The sequence below is a fragment of the Nylanderia fulva genome, unplaced genomic scaffold, assembly GCF_048542155.1.
Source record: "Nylanderia fulva isolate GAGA-0341 unplaced genomic scaffold, ASM4854215v1 Scaffold67, whole genome shotgun sequence".
Classification (NCBI taxonomy): Eukaryota; Metazoa; Arthropoda; class Insecta; order Hymenoptera; family Formicidae; genus Nylanderia; species Nylanderia fulva.
Window position 1 is genome coordinate 18,165 of NW_028190775.1, and position 13,855 is coordinate 32,019.

At 29.3% G+C, this 13,855-nt stretch overlaps 1 protein-coding gene across 1 annotated transcript; it reads left to right on the forward strand.

Moving 5' to 3' along the window:
* Nucleotides 1-315: 315 nt before the first annotated feature.
* LOC146720543 (uncharacterized) lies at nt 316-4,564 on the forward strand (the record flags this gene model as incomplete). The annotated part of the gene is made up of 2 exons (XM_085488280.1): nt 316-488; nt 766-4,564. Coding segments are annotated over 2 exons (469 nt in total), but the record flags the coding sequence as incomplete, so codon positions are not given.
* Between the last annotated feature and the right edge of the window lie 9,291 nt (nt 4,565-13,855).

Here is a 13,855-nt window from a genome sequence, read left to right on the forward strand (position 1 = left end):
AAATATTCAGTTTTCTGTAATCATACCTTAATACTTTTTTTGCACGGAATAATGGAACCATTATTGGAAAGTTTTTGAGATAAGTTACAAGAATATGCAATGAAAAATGGGTTGTTCTATTTAAGAAATTAAAGGTGACCTTTACGTGACCTTCAAAACGATTTTCCAAGGTCACGATACCATTTTATGTCTCCCTCGAAGTCATTTTTTTCTAAAATGTTTTGCTTCCGAGATGTCAAGTAATTCTGTATAGTCGTAAATATATAAAATAGTAAATTTACAATTCAAAATCCCTTTTTGTCTGTGATTCTTCAGCAGAAATAATTTTCTCGACAGATCTACAGGAGAGAGCGCCGGCTGGTCGGCGATTATTTGGAATCGATTGGCTCGCGTATTGCGGACTCACGCTTTCAAAGTCGACGTCGAACGCATGTTTAGCATCGCAGCCTCCTCGTCCGATCTTGAGTCCAACAGTAATGTCGTCCAAAGTGAGTTTTCGCGATGCAATCGTCATTAGACGACAAAGTGACGTCATTTTGACGTTTAATGACGTCAGTTTACTACTTGAGGCCAATAATCCTGAAGCTAATAATCCTAACAACACACATATCCCGAAGACGATATTCAGAGAGCATCCTGAGGATGTTCGAATGTTCTTCGGATATTCTCCGGATATTCTCTGGATATTCACTAACAATAAATGTCTTTCGGATATGTTGTGCTATTATACTAATTTCCTGCAATATTAACTTTGTAAATCTCCAGGTCGAAGACGTCACCGACATCGACACCGTCACCGTCATCACATGCTGCCGCTGATGATGATAGGCCTGCTACTGATGGGTTCGATCCTAGTACCGATGGGCTTCCAGTTTCTCGCGGTGCTGGGCGGCAAGGCATTGATCCTCGCCAAAATGGCCCTGATATTGTCCAGCATACAGGGCCTAAAAAAGATAGCCACGAGCGGCGTCGGTTATGGATTGTACCACGTTCATGACAGGAGCTCTCAGGTGCTCCCCCAAGAAAATGAGAATCAGTTATTCGTGCCTCCGCATCTTTAGTTCTTTTCTCGTCAAGTAAGAGAGTAGTAGATATACAAATTATTCAAGGAGAAGTATTCTTCCAACGCGTTATTGTACCTTCGATAAAAATGAAGGAGACAAATCAGCCATTGCGCACAGTCGGCATTACTTTCTGATAATTCTGAATTATTCATTGGCGAAGGGTCCTTGAATTTTATTAATAATCACGTACACGCGAATCTCTCGTGACCTTTATTTTTTCTCCGTCAATATTTTACTATCGCCGCCCAGCAAATTATCCAATTAAGCAAAAGTATTTTCTCTAAAATCTTGTTTGTTGATGATGACATTAAACATATTGAAAAGTTCAAAATAATTTGTCCGATTTCAAATGACTATATATTTTTGAATCTTATAATACACAGTAAGGTATCGACCAAAAAAAAAACTTTTGTCTCTTATCTTTTATACATTAGAATCTTTAATACTCCCCTTCCTAAAAAGAAAAGGTGATAAGTGATAATAAAATATATTACTACTAAAAAATTACATTCTATTCATTAAACTTATTTTGTCAATAATATTTTAATAAATTATAAGGGAGGATTAAAACTTCCTCAGAGCTGAGTCCTTAATATAATATACGTTAAGGACATCAAGGAAATCTGTAGAATCCTTATAATTACCACTTTTTTCTTTTGGGGATTAAGAGAATATGGTTATAAGGTGAGAGACAAAACTTGGACAATTTTTCTTCTTTGATTGATGTATTTTGTTAATTCACTAATCATTTATAAACCGTAAAAATAAATAAGTCATTTGAAATGAGATTAATTATTTTGAGTAATCTTTTATATTAGGATATATAGTTATGTATCGCCGAGATAGATTTCGAGAATATAGATTAGACGATAAAATGTTTTCTTTTTTTTAATTTGAATATTAATAAAGCATTAATATTGCTTGTGATTTTAATTGCTATTCTGAATTTGACAAACTGACGCGAGTACGAAACTGACAATCAAGGAATCTCGTAAACCTGAAAAATCTGATTTTGATGAAACTTTATATATCAAGAGACACGGTAGTGTCTCGCGACCAGTTAAGGGCGTAGCGGAGACACCGTGTATCTTAACGCGAGTCGGACATTTGAGTCTTTATAATATTTCGAATCCTCAATAATGGCTGAAGCAATCGAGTTTATACTAGACTTAATCGATAGATTGAGTTCGAATTATATAATAAAAGTGTTTTTATTTCTGCTCTACGTGATTTGTAAGCAGAGATATATAAATGCAAAGTCGAAATATGAAAAATTTCTATTAAGAAACGTCCCCGTCATCATTATCATCATTATCATCATTATCATCATCATTATCATCATCGACCACGCATACATAGTAGTATCGTGCTACACGTATTCACACGTATACAACACATGCGCACACATATATCACACGTACACAACACATGCAAGATGCATGTAGTGGTAATTTTGTCCATCTCGCACGTTTTACAACAGATGGCGATAGTGGCGCTCCGCCATATCGGCAGCGTGCGGGGTTATGTTGGCTAACTCTCTCTCTCTCTCTCTCTCTCTCTCTCTCTCTCTCTCTCTCTCTCTCTCTCTCTCTCTTTCTCACACACACACGCACACACACACACACTCTCTCATTCTCACTCACTCACTCACTGTTCGTCTTGTGTACTTATTTAGTACATTCATGATCGGCAGCGTGCGGGGTTATGTTGGCTAACTCTCTCTCTCTCTCTCTCTCTCTCTCTCTCTCTCTCTCTCTCTCTCTCTCTTTCTCACACACACACGCACACACACACACTCTCTCTCATTCTCACTCACTCACTCACTGTTCGTCTTGTGTACTTATTTAGTACATTCATGATTAAACATCTATATGCATTAATGTGAAATTTACTTACAATTAGTTTACTTGAAATATTCAATCTCTAAAGTGTTTATCTTATAAGATAGACAAAAAAATCTGAGTAAATAATAAGAAAAAAAAACAAGGATTATTATTGTCATAATTTTTTATCAATTAAGTACTCTCAACTATCCAATAATTAAATAAATACGTACAAATGTGCGCGCGTGTACACACATACACATATTGATATTAAAGAGATTGAAGGAGAGGAAGGAGAAGATAAAAATTTAAATATTCACATATATTTTCAAATATTATATATGAATTTATAGTTTACATATCTAATTAATAATGAATTTCTAATTATATTAAACATATCAAAATAAAGACATACATGTATTTATCAAATGAATAAAATTATTGAATACAGACTTAAAAAATTTATTAAACATAGACTTAAAAAATTAATTAATTAAACATATTCCAAATTTAGAAAAAATAAACTTTATTTATATATGCAACAGCTTTTTAAACTAAATTTTTAAATTCTATTTTATATTAGACAATTATCTCAATCAACATCTACGTCCACATTAGCTGCACTGCAGACTACCTCTACAGCCACATTATCTGCTCCACGGATATAGCGTTATGCCAATACGATACATTACATGTACTTACTTACTTGCCTTTACTGTACCAACTCTTGTTCTTTCCACGTAATCATGTTTTTACAGTTATCGTTTGCTGTATATCTTCTAGCAAACATTATTTCGTGTGAAGTGTATTTAATTAATTAAATCTCTGCGAAAGATTGAGAAGATGAAGGGATAATTCAAACTATGAAGACATGGTTACATGGAAAAGACAAGAGTTGATACAATAATAAAGACATACATGTATTTGTATCCTGCTGGCATAAGGTTATAGAAGTTGATTGAGATTGAAAAATAATAATGAAAATAATAAAAAAAAATAAAGACACATGTATTTGTATCGTGCTGGCATAAAGTTATAAAAGTTGATTGAGATTGAAAAATAATAATAAAAATAATTAAAAAAGGAAATATTCAATCATCATTTAAAAGCATATTTGAAATCTGTAGAATAAACAGTTTTTGCAAAAAATGTGGAGCATTTGAGCTCTAGTAAGTCTAAAAATAAATGTAAACATCAATTAATAATAACTGATGTTATATATATATTATATATATAAACCAATTTGTTGCAATATTCACTATAAAAGGTTGTAAGGGTAAGATGGCTAAAAGTGAATAATTTAAAAGATAGTTAACATAATTTTACATAAACTAAAATATTTCATAAAATAAAATATTTGTAATATTTCGAAGTTTATGTAAGATTATGTAGATACATAAAAATTATACCTTTACAACTTTTTATAGTAAATATTGCGAGGAATCGATTTATATGAGAAAAATTAAGGTAATTCTATTTTGAAAATATAAGTGACCTTTAAATAACCTTGAAAATCGCCGTTTAGGAAAAAGTCTGTGTCAACTTTTTCTTTTTCGAAATCCTGCAACTTTTATCTAAATTTAATAGAAAATGTATAAAAAATGCTCGACATTAGTACACACACACACACACACACACACACACACACACACACACACACACACACACACACATATGGGTAAATTTATATAAATAGGGTGCTTTAGGAGGAATGATCAGGATTCTAGGATATGATTGTACACATCATTTTAAGCAAAGAAGTTTAGATAAACATGTTTAATAATTGTTCTATTCCGGTCATAAAAATATACAAAAATGAATGATATAATCTCTAAAAACTCACCTTTAAAAAAAGGTAAAAAAAGGCGACCAGTTAAGGGCACGCCATTAACAAAAATTATCCATTGCAAACCCATGTAGAATCCTATCCTATTGCAAACCCATGTAGAATCCTATGAAAAATTAATCATTGCAAACCCATGTAGAATCCTAGGCAAAATTAACCATTGCAAACCCATGTAGAATCGTACCCATTGCAAACCTATGTAGAATCCTATGAAAAATTAACCATTGCAAACTCATGTAGAATCCTATGAAAAATTAACCATTGCAAACCCATGTAGAATTGTATTAAAAATTATCCATTGCAAACTTATGTAGAATCCTACATTGCAAACCCATGTACAATAGAATTGTATGAAAAATTATCGATTATAAACCCATGTACAATCGTAACAAAAGTAATGAAATAAAAAAAAAATTGCGCCAAGTGAAAGTAGAAACTTGTACCAGTGGAAAATTAAAGTTGCAGACATATATAGAGTCGTATAATGAATCAGTAAAAATTTAAATTTGCAAATGTAGAATCGTACCATAAAAAAACTTATCTTTTAAAAAAAAAGATAAACAAGATGCCAAGTCCATGCGCCATGTGAAAAAGAAATAAAAAAAATTTTAGTTAAAAAAACTGGGAGCGCTGCTAAATAATATTCTAACAATATTAAAATTAAATTGTTACTTTTAAACTCATTACAGTTAAAATATGTTTTGTGTTTAAATTAATTAATGTTACTTTAAGGTGCATTGTAATTTTGAAACTTAGCAGGGCGCCCAGTTTTTTTAACTAAAATTTTTTAATTTCTTTTTCACATGGCGCATGGACTTGGCATCTTGTTTATCTTTTTTTTTAAAAGATAAGTTTTTTTATGGTACGATTCTACATTTGCAAATTTAAATTTTTACTGATTCATTATACGACTCTATATATGTCTGCAACTTTAATTTTCCACTGGTACAAGTTTCTACTTTCACTTGGCGCAATTTTTTTTTATTTCATTACTTTTGTTACGATTGTACATGGGTTTATAATCGATAATTTTTCATACAATTCTATTGTACATGGGTTTGCAATGTAGGATTCTACATAAGTTTGCAATGGATAATTTTTAATACAATTCTACATGGGTTTGCAATGGTTAATTTTTCATAGGATTCTACATGAGTTTGCAATGGTTAATTTTTCATAGGATTCTATATAGGTTTGCAATGGGTACGATTCTACATGGGTTTGCAATGGTTAATTTTGCCTAGGATTCTACATGGGTTTGGAATGATTAATTTTTCATAGGATTCTACATGGGTTTGCAATAGGATAGGATTCTACATGGGTTTGCAATGGATAATTTTTGTTAATGGCGTGCCCTTAACTGGTCGCCTTTTTTTACCTTTTTTTAAAGGTTACATGTATACAGGAAAAAGATAAATAGATGAAGTATCAAAGTATCAAAGTATCAAAAAAATCAATGTTTTATGATAAAAACACCTTTATTTAACTATATTAACAAAATTTTGAAATATTTTTTTTACAGATTTAAAAAAATTGTTCAAAAAATATTTTTTCAAGATATTATTACTTACATATTTTTGTACAAAATATTTTTCGATATCTTCAGCATTTCTCGAGATATAGCGAGAAAAGCAAAAGGTCGCTTTAAATAAGTAGAGGGATGATTTCACTCTCTCCTTAGAATCGTTTCTAGGACTGCAATTCAAAATTTCTAAATCCCTTCTACATTATGATACGCATAAAGCGTCGTTTACAATAGCTTGGCGTAAAAAGTAAGAGAAGGTGTAAGAGAGCTATATCTTTCGGTTAAAAAGAGCTGCATAGGTATTGATTGTGTAATTTTTTCTAAAGTAAAAACGTGAAAAGTGAAAAATTTCCGTCAATCACGCATTGATTTTAAAATGAAATCGATGTGTGCTTGAAAGAAATTTTTTTACTTAATTTTACTTATTCTTTATAAAAATTCTTTATAAAAATTATAATTTGGGTTTGCGATGTTTTCTTTGCGAGTTCAGTTAAAAGATTAGTTTCAGTTTGTTGCATGTGTCGATGAAATCCGCCGCAGCAGAATTGCAAATGGACGTTTGTATTATCGATAGATTCATAAAATGTGTGCTACATTATTTATAGCGGTTATCCGTTCGTTCTGCGATCGTCGTTTTTAATCGTATTTAATTTAAACATGAGAGAACCCGCGCTCGCGAAACATATCGTTTCATATTTTGACAGGTGCGATACGATCTGTCACACGAGAAAAGCGTCGTTTGCGCACATCTGGGAGGAAAATAATCATTTTCAAGGGAACACATATACAGTGTTTGCTATTATCTAAATAAAATTATATAGATGATCATCTAGATGAAATTTTGGTGTCATCTTATCTTTATATACGGAAGGGACAAAAGAGTTCCGGAACAGCAAATTATGTCAGAAAATATCTGTTTGACCTTGAGATAACCTTGAAAAGTTCGATCAAGGTCAACATGAAAATTTTAAATGGAATCCTCTATTTTTTATTGCATATCTCGTAGCTGATGTCGAGATCTTTTCAAAACACTATAATAAAATATTTTTTCATTAAGCGCTTTTTCGAGTTATACGACTTTGAAATTTATCGCATCGCTGATATTAACATTATTCAAGGTGTAGCACGTGGAGGTCTCTCAGTCAGATCTTGTGTGTGGGAGGAGATGTGCGTCTGTGCGGGTGCGTATCGGTGAAAGTATTTGTCACAGCAGAATTTAACGATCTCACAGTTCATCACTTCCGTATTAATATTTGTAGACTCTAAAACTTTTTTGCTGTGTGCGTGAGTGTGTCTGGGGGTAACATTATGTCAAAGAATAAATTGGGTAACGCTATATGATGTCGGCTGCATACAGCTTTCAAGTCTTATAATTCGAAAAATATTTTATTACAGTGGTTTGGAAAGGTCTCGACATCAGCTACAAGAATATGTAATAGGGGTTCCATTTAAAATTTCCATGTTGACCTTGCTTATCAAAGTCATTTCAAGATCAAATAGATAACATCATCAAATAATTTTTTTAAGTTCTACTCTTTTTGTTTGAAACATTTCTTTATTAAATCAATATTTTCTGAAATATTTTGCCGTTCCGGAAATTTTGTCTCTCCTAGTATAAGTAATACAAATAAGTATTAGATATCTATATCTGCATCTTATTGTTAGATGTAACAAAGTATTATCTTTATCTAAATTATCTAGAATAACGTTCAGATAATGTTTGGTTTAGAGTCATGAAAATACATAAAAATACTTGCAATAAGCGATAAAAACTTATAAATAAAAGTATGAATATTTTTATATCTCTTTTATAATTTACATTTTTTATGACGTGTTTACATAAGCGATTTTAAAAATAATATTATTCGAAAGTTATGTAAATAAATCGCTATATAATTTTATCTTTTTATTTAGATATATTTAAATTCAAAATTATTTTCATCTTATCTGATTGTGAGATTAATTTACATATTTTCATTTCATCTTTATCTAAGTAATTTTAAAATCATTTAAGTACAACACTATATATATATATATATATATATATCCAGTGTTGTACTTAAATGATTTTAAAATTACTTAGATAAAGATGTCCCACCCCAAATAAGTTTTTTTATTTTTGATTGTAGAAAAAAATGTTTTAGACAAAAATTGTATGGTTTCGAGGAGGACATAAGATGGTGCCATTAGTTTGACCTTGAATAGTTGCTTGAAGGTCACGTAAAGGTCATCTTGAGGAGATCTTGTCTTATAACTCAAAAAGTACTTGAGATAAAAATGTTTCATTATAGTGTTTTGGAAAGTTCTCGATGTCAGCTACAAGAAAATGTAATGAAAAGCAAGTGGTTCCATTTAAGAAATTAAAGGTGATCTTCACATGACCCTCAAGCAACTATTCAAGGTCAAACTATTGGTACCACCTTATGTCCTCCTCGAAACCATACAACTTTTGTCTGAAACATTTTTTTCTACAATCAAAAATAAAAAAATTTATTTGGGGTGGGACATTAAAGTGGGATACCCTATATATATATATATATATATATATATATATATATATATATATATATATATATCGTCTCCTCTAATTTCCCGTTTCAGTAAATTCGAATAACGCGCGACAAAGTTATGTGTCGGGATGATAAATCGCGATTATTTTATTCAGTCTTGCATTAAGACACGTGTGGCGACACTTCGTGTTCAAGTTCTATATGGGAAAACATATGCATACGCAATGTTTACTATTTACATCTAAATACATCGTCATAAGCTGCTCTTGACGTTTATAGGATACTTTAGCTCCAGTGGATGCAAAAAATCTATATTGAAATATCGATTGCTATTTGTTTTTGTATTTTTATCCCTGTATTTTATCTGTCAAATCATGTAGAGGATAGAGATCCGTAATATAATATATATAAACGTGCGATTTTATTAGTCAACGATCTTTGTAATCAAATTGCTTAGTTTTGTGAATATGTAGAATATATACAGGGTGTCTTACAACGTGATGTCCATATTTCGCTATAACTTTAAAACAATCGAAGTCTTAATACACTTGTGTCTTAAACTTTTTGACTTAGAATGACACCAAGAATCAAAATACACTGTTTCAGTATGGACATCACGTTGCGGAACACTTTGTATATAATATAATGAAGTTTTTTCTTAAAAAGTTTAGTTTAGTTTAGTTTGAGGAATAAACATTTAAATTTTATTGATTTGAAATTCTGTGTAGCGTGTCTCGGATACTGGCGGATTTTGGGAAAAGAAGGGGTTAACCAAACTTTTCTCTTCCAAATTAAAAGAAATAATTAAACTAAGAAAAAATAGGCCAACTAAACAAGCTTATATTTGGATGTTAAATGGTTAAAAACTTACTACTATAATATAGTCTTGGAAAATATCATATTTTCATTAAAAAGTAAACGTTTCGACTCTGTACTCATTGTCAGTCTTTTTCAATACAGTAATTTACAAAAAATATATAAATATTTGTGAATTGTCCTATTATTTATTTGCAAAAATATTTTTATTATCTTACGTATTTTCGCTATTTTATCTGTGTCGATTATTTATGAAAATGAGATATTCAGTTTTCAATGTTATGACGTTTGAAAAAATAAAAGTTTTTTTAATAAACATTTTTTTAAAAAACAAAATTTTTAAATAAAAATCAAGTTTTATCACATCCTTGTCATTGACTCTGGAATAGAAGCTAAACGTAAAATCCAGAAAAGTATCAAATCAAATAAAATTTTGCAGAAATTCCTCCATTATCGACTTCAGGATCCGTTAGTAGCCTAAGATATGGTTAATTATTAATTATTTATTATATTGTTATATCTATTATTAGTCAAAATATATAAATATTTTGATATTTTGTACATTGAATATTTTGATTAAATACTGTTATCGCTATATAATAACATGGAAAATGGTCAATTTACCCCTATGATTTCAATGTCTGTTTTAACATTCTTAACATTCTTCATCATTATCTTAAGAATAAATAGATTTCTCACTTTAAATTATTTAAGGCTGATGTGTGAACATTCAACATTTAATTTAACATTTTTAACATTCTTCTATTATTATTATTTTGAAAGTTAAATAGAGATTTCTCATTTAAAATTATTTAAAACTAATATGTAAACATTCCAGATTTAACATATAAACATATTTAATTTAACACGTAAACATGTTAATGTTTAATTAAACATTCTTAAATCATTCTTCTGTCATCATTATTTTGAAAGTAAATTGAGTTCTTTAAACTATTTGTATATCGAAAATTAAATTCGTAATATAACTTATAAAAAATATAATTATATATATTTTATTTAATTATATAATTATATATTTTTTATTCTCTCGCTTCATATACTCATGTATAAAATTAAAATCTGAATTCGTCAAGAGAAAAAAAAGAAAAATAAATATAATAACGCGCCTGCTTTTCGTGGCACATTTCCAATGCAGGAAATATCATTTGTAAAGCTTATAGGATATCACTTTGAGCTTGAGCCACGGACGACGACTCTTTGTCATTGATCTCAATTAATGCTTGAGATTAATTAAAGCCGGACAAGACGGCGCGATGTCGAGACATTACATATATCAGAGTTGGGTAATAATTAGTTAATTAATTAAAAGTAAAAAAAGAGTTAAAAAGTTAATAACTTTTAACTTAGCATAGTTAATTTAAAATGTATTAATTTTCAACTTCAACTAGTTATTTTTATTTTAACTTTTATTCTAAGTTACATTCTTTTATCTCTGAATATTATTGTATTTTTATAAATTATAAATGTATTATTTTAAAATTAAAGTATTATTAATTTTTATGTTTATTTGTCATTAATTGTAATTACTAAAAAATATATTTCTATATAAAAATAAAAATTTCTTTGTTATTTGTTATTATAAATTTTAAGAATTAACAAACAGTATTTTAATTTAATATAACTAATGTTTTTAAAAATTAACGTTTGATTTAACTTCAGTTCATTTAATCTTAACTTAACTTTAAAGTTATTTTTTGTTCATGCAACTTTTAACTTAACTAAATTAATTTTATAAGCAACTATAAAAAAATATATAATAGTATTTAGTATTTTTAGGTAGTATTTAGTATTTAGTATTTAGTATTTTTAAGTTATATAATAGTATTTAGTATTTTACAATAGTATTATAAAATTAATAGTATTATAAAATTTAAATAGTATTATATAATATAAAATAGAGGTAATTCTAATAAGAGAAAACTACTATTTAAATTTTATAATACTATTAATTTTATAATACTATTTAAAAATACTAAATACTACTTAATAACAGAAAAAATACGTTATTATTAAAATTGAAATGCAGAAGTTGCTATATATGAAACATATCTGTGATGATGATTTTAATATTTTTATTCATTTGAAACATTATTTATTTTTATAATAAGAAAATATATTTTTGTCTTACAGCCTTTTATTTTTTAATATAATATAGTCATGTACAACTTTCGTCTGAAACATTTTCTTCTACAATCAAAAAATAAAAAAAATTATTTAGAGCGGGACATTAAAATGGGACACCCTGTATACAATGAATTTCTCCAGGTTGTGCTAATCGATCGTTTAACGTCCACCGTCCATCTCGCTGATGACAGGATATGACATACGCGAGATTCTGCCGGATCTCTGATCATGTATTCCGATACGCGATGATGAACGTCGCCGTAAGCACAAATATTCGAAGAATATTTAAAATGTCAACCTACATTATTCTTCCTTTCTGCCTGGTGATTCGCAGTGTTTGATGCTGACGCGAAGTGTCGCGATAGCAATTTTCAGTAAGTGCGATAAAATTCTTTATAATAATTGTTGTTCCCTTGACGTTCGCGTAAAACTGAATAAAAATTTATAAATGTATGTTATTGTATATCTTGAATTATTAAATCTTCAATTTTTTGCACAACAGGTAATTGATTAAAGAACGAAATAATTTTATTCTTATTTTAATTCAACGCTTTACAAGAGAGATCCCGAATTGATAAACATAAATATTTAATATATTTTTATTTAAATTAATTTGAATTGAAAAAAGTAGAATCAATATACAGTTTTTTCTTATATAAAAGAAAGAGAAAGTATATAGAATTGATAGATAATAATATTATTATTATTATTATTATTATTATTTTTTTTTGGAGAGAGAGAGAGAGAGAGAGAGAGAGAGAGAGGAGAGAGGGGGGAAGAGATAAGAAAGTAGGATTGATGTATAGTAGTATATTTTCTTATTTCACTTTTTTTCGACATAAGAAAATAGAATGGATATACAGTACCCAGGTAGCAAGCTGACGTCATAAAACGTCAAAATGACGTCATCGACGTCAAAATAACGTCATTTTGACGTCAAATGACGTCAGCTTGCTACCTGGATAGTTTTTTTATAGAGAAGAAAGTAGAATCGATAAATAGTACTATTTTTTAGGGAAGAAAATAGAATTGAGAGGAGATACTATAGCGCTGGAATTTATTGACAACTTATTTCGACCAGATTTGTTAACATACTGCTCTCCTCTTATTGGCGCATAGCAGTGCATCCTCGAACGTTCGTAATTAAGAAGTGTGATATTTTATTTCAGGGATGCGCATATCCCAAGTAGAACAGAAAATCAAAATAATATCATTTTGACGTCATTGATCAAATTTGGAGTTCAAATTTGGTCAAGATGACGTCAAATTGACATTATTTTGATTTTCTGTTCTACTTGGGATCAAACATGTAATATGTTAATAGCAAAAATTATTATTAAAATTTTTTATTTAATATATTTAATATATTTAATATATATATTATATATTATATATAATATATAATATATAAATAGGATTTTTTATTTTTTATAATCAGTTTGGTTGAAATAAAAATAAAAAAATAAAAAATTTTATTAATTTTACACTGACGATTTACTTCTATACTATAATATATAAATGTATATAAATGTAAAATAACATATAAAATATAAATATAATAAATAGTATAAAAAATATAAATATAATATAATATATACAAAATATAATATAATACATAAAAAATAATAACTATTTTTATTATCAACACAGAATAAAATAGTAAATAAAAAATTTAAATAAGCATTTTCGCAATTGAAGAAACGATCTTCTGTTTCAGGAATGCGCGTATCAAAAGTGTAACAGCGGAATGAAATATTTCGCTGTTAGACTTTTGATACGCGCATCCCTGAAACAGAAGATCGTTTTTCGTGATTACGGGCGTCCGCTGCCACGTTGCTATGACGGTAAACGGCAAGACGGGAGCGGTAGGCGTACGTAAAGAAGAAATCTGGCCGAAAGTTACCAATAAATTTCACCACTGTGTAGTGTGTATAAATACATACGTAAAAATGATAACTATGTTATCGGGTGAACTACTTCCCTCTAGATCAAACAATTAAGCGCCCACGCTTTTAAATCGAACGTGTCGAGCTGTTACATCGCGTATAATGTAAGTTTCGGGGATGCGCGCCGGAGCGGAGGGGACGAAGCAAGGAGGCTGCGAACGAGCCGGGTATAAGAGGGAG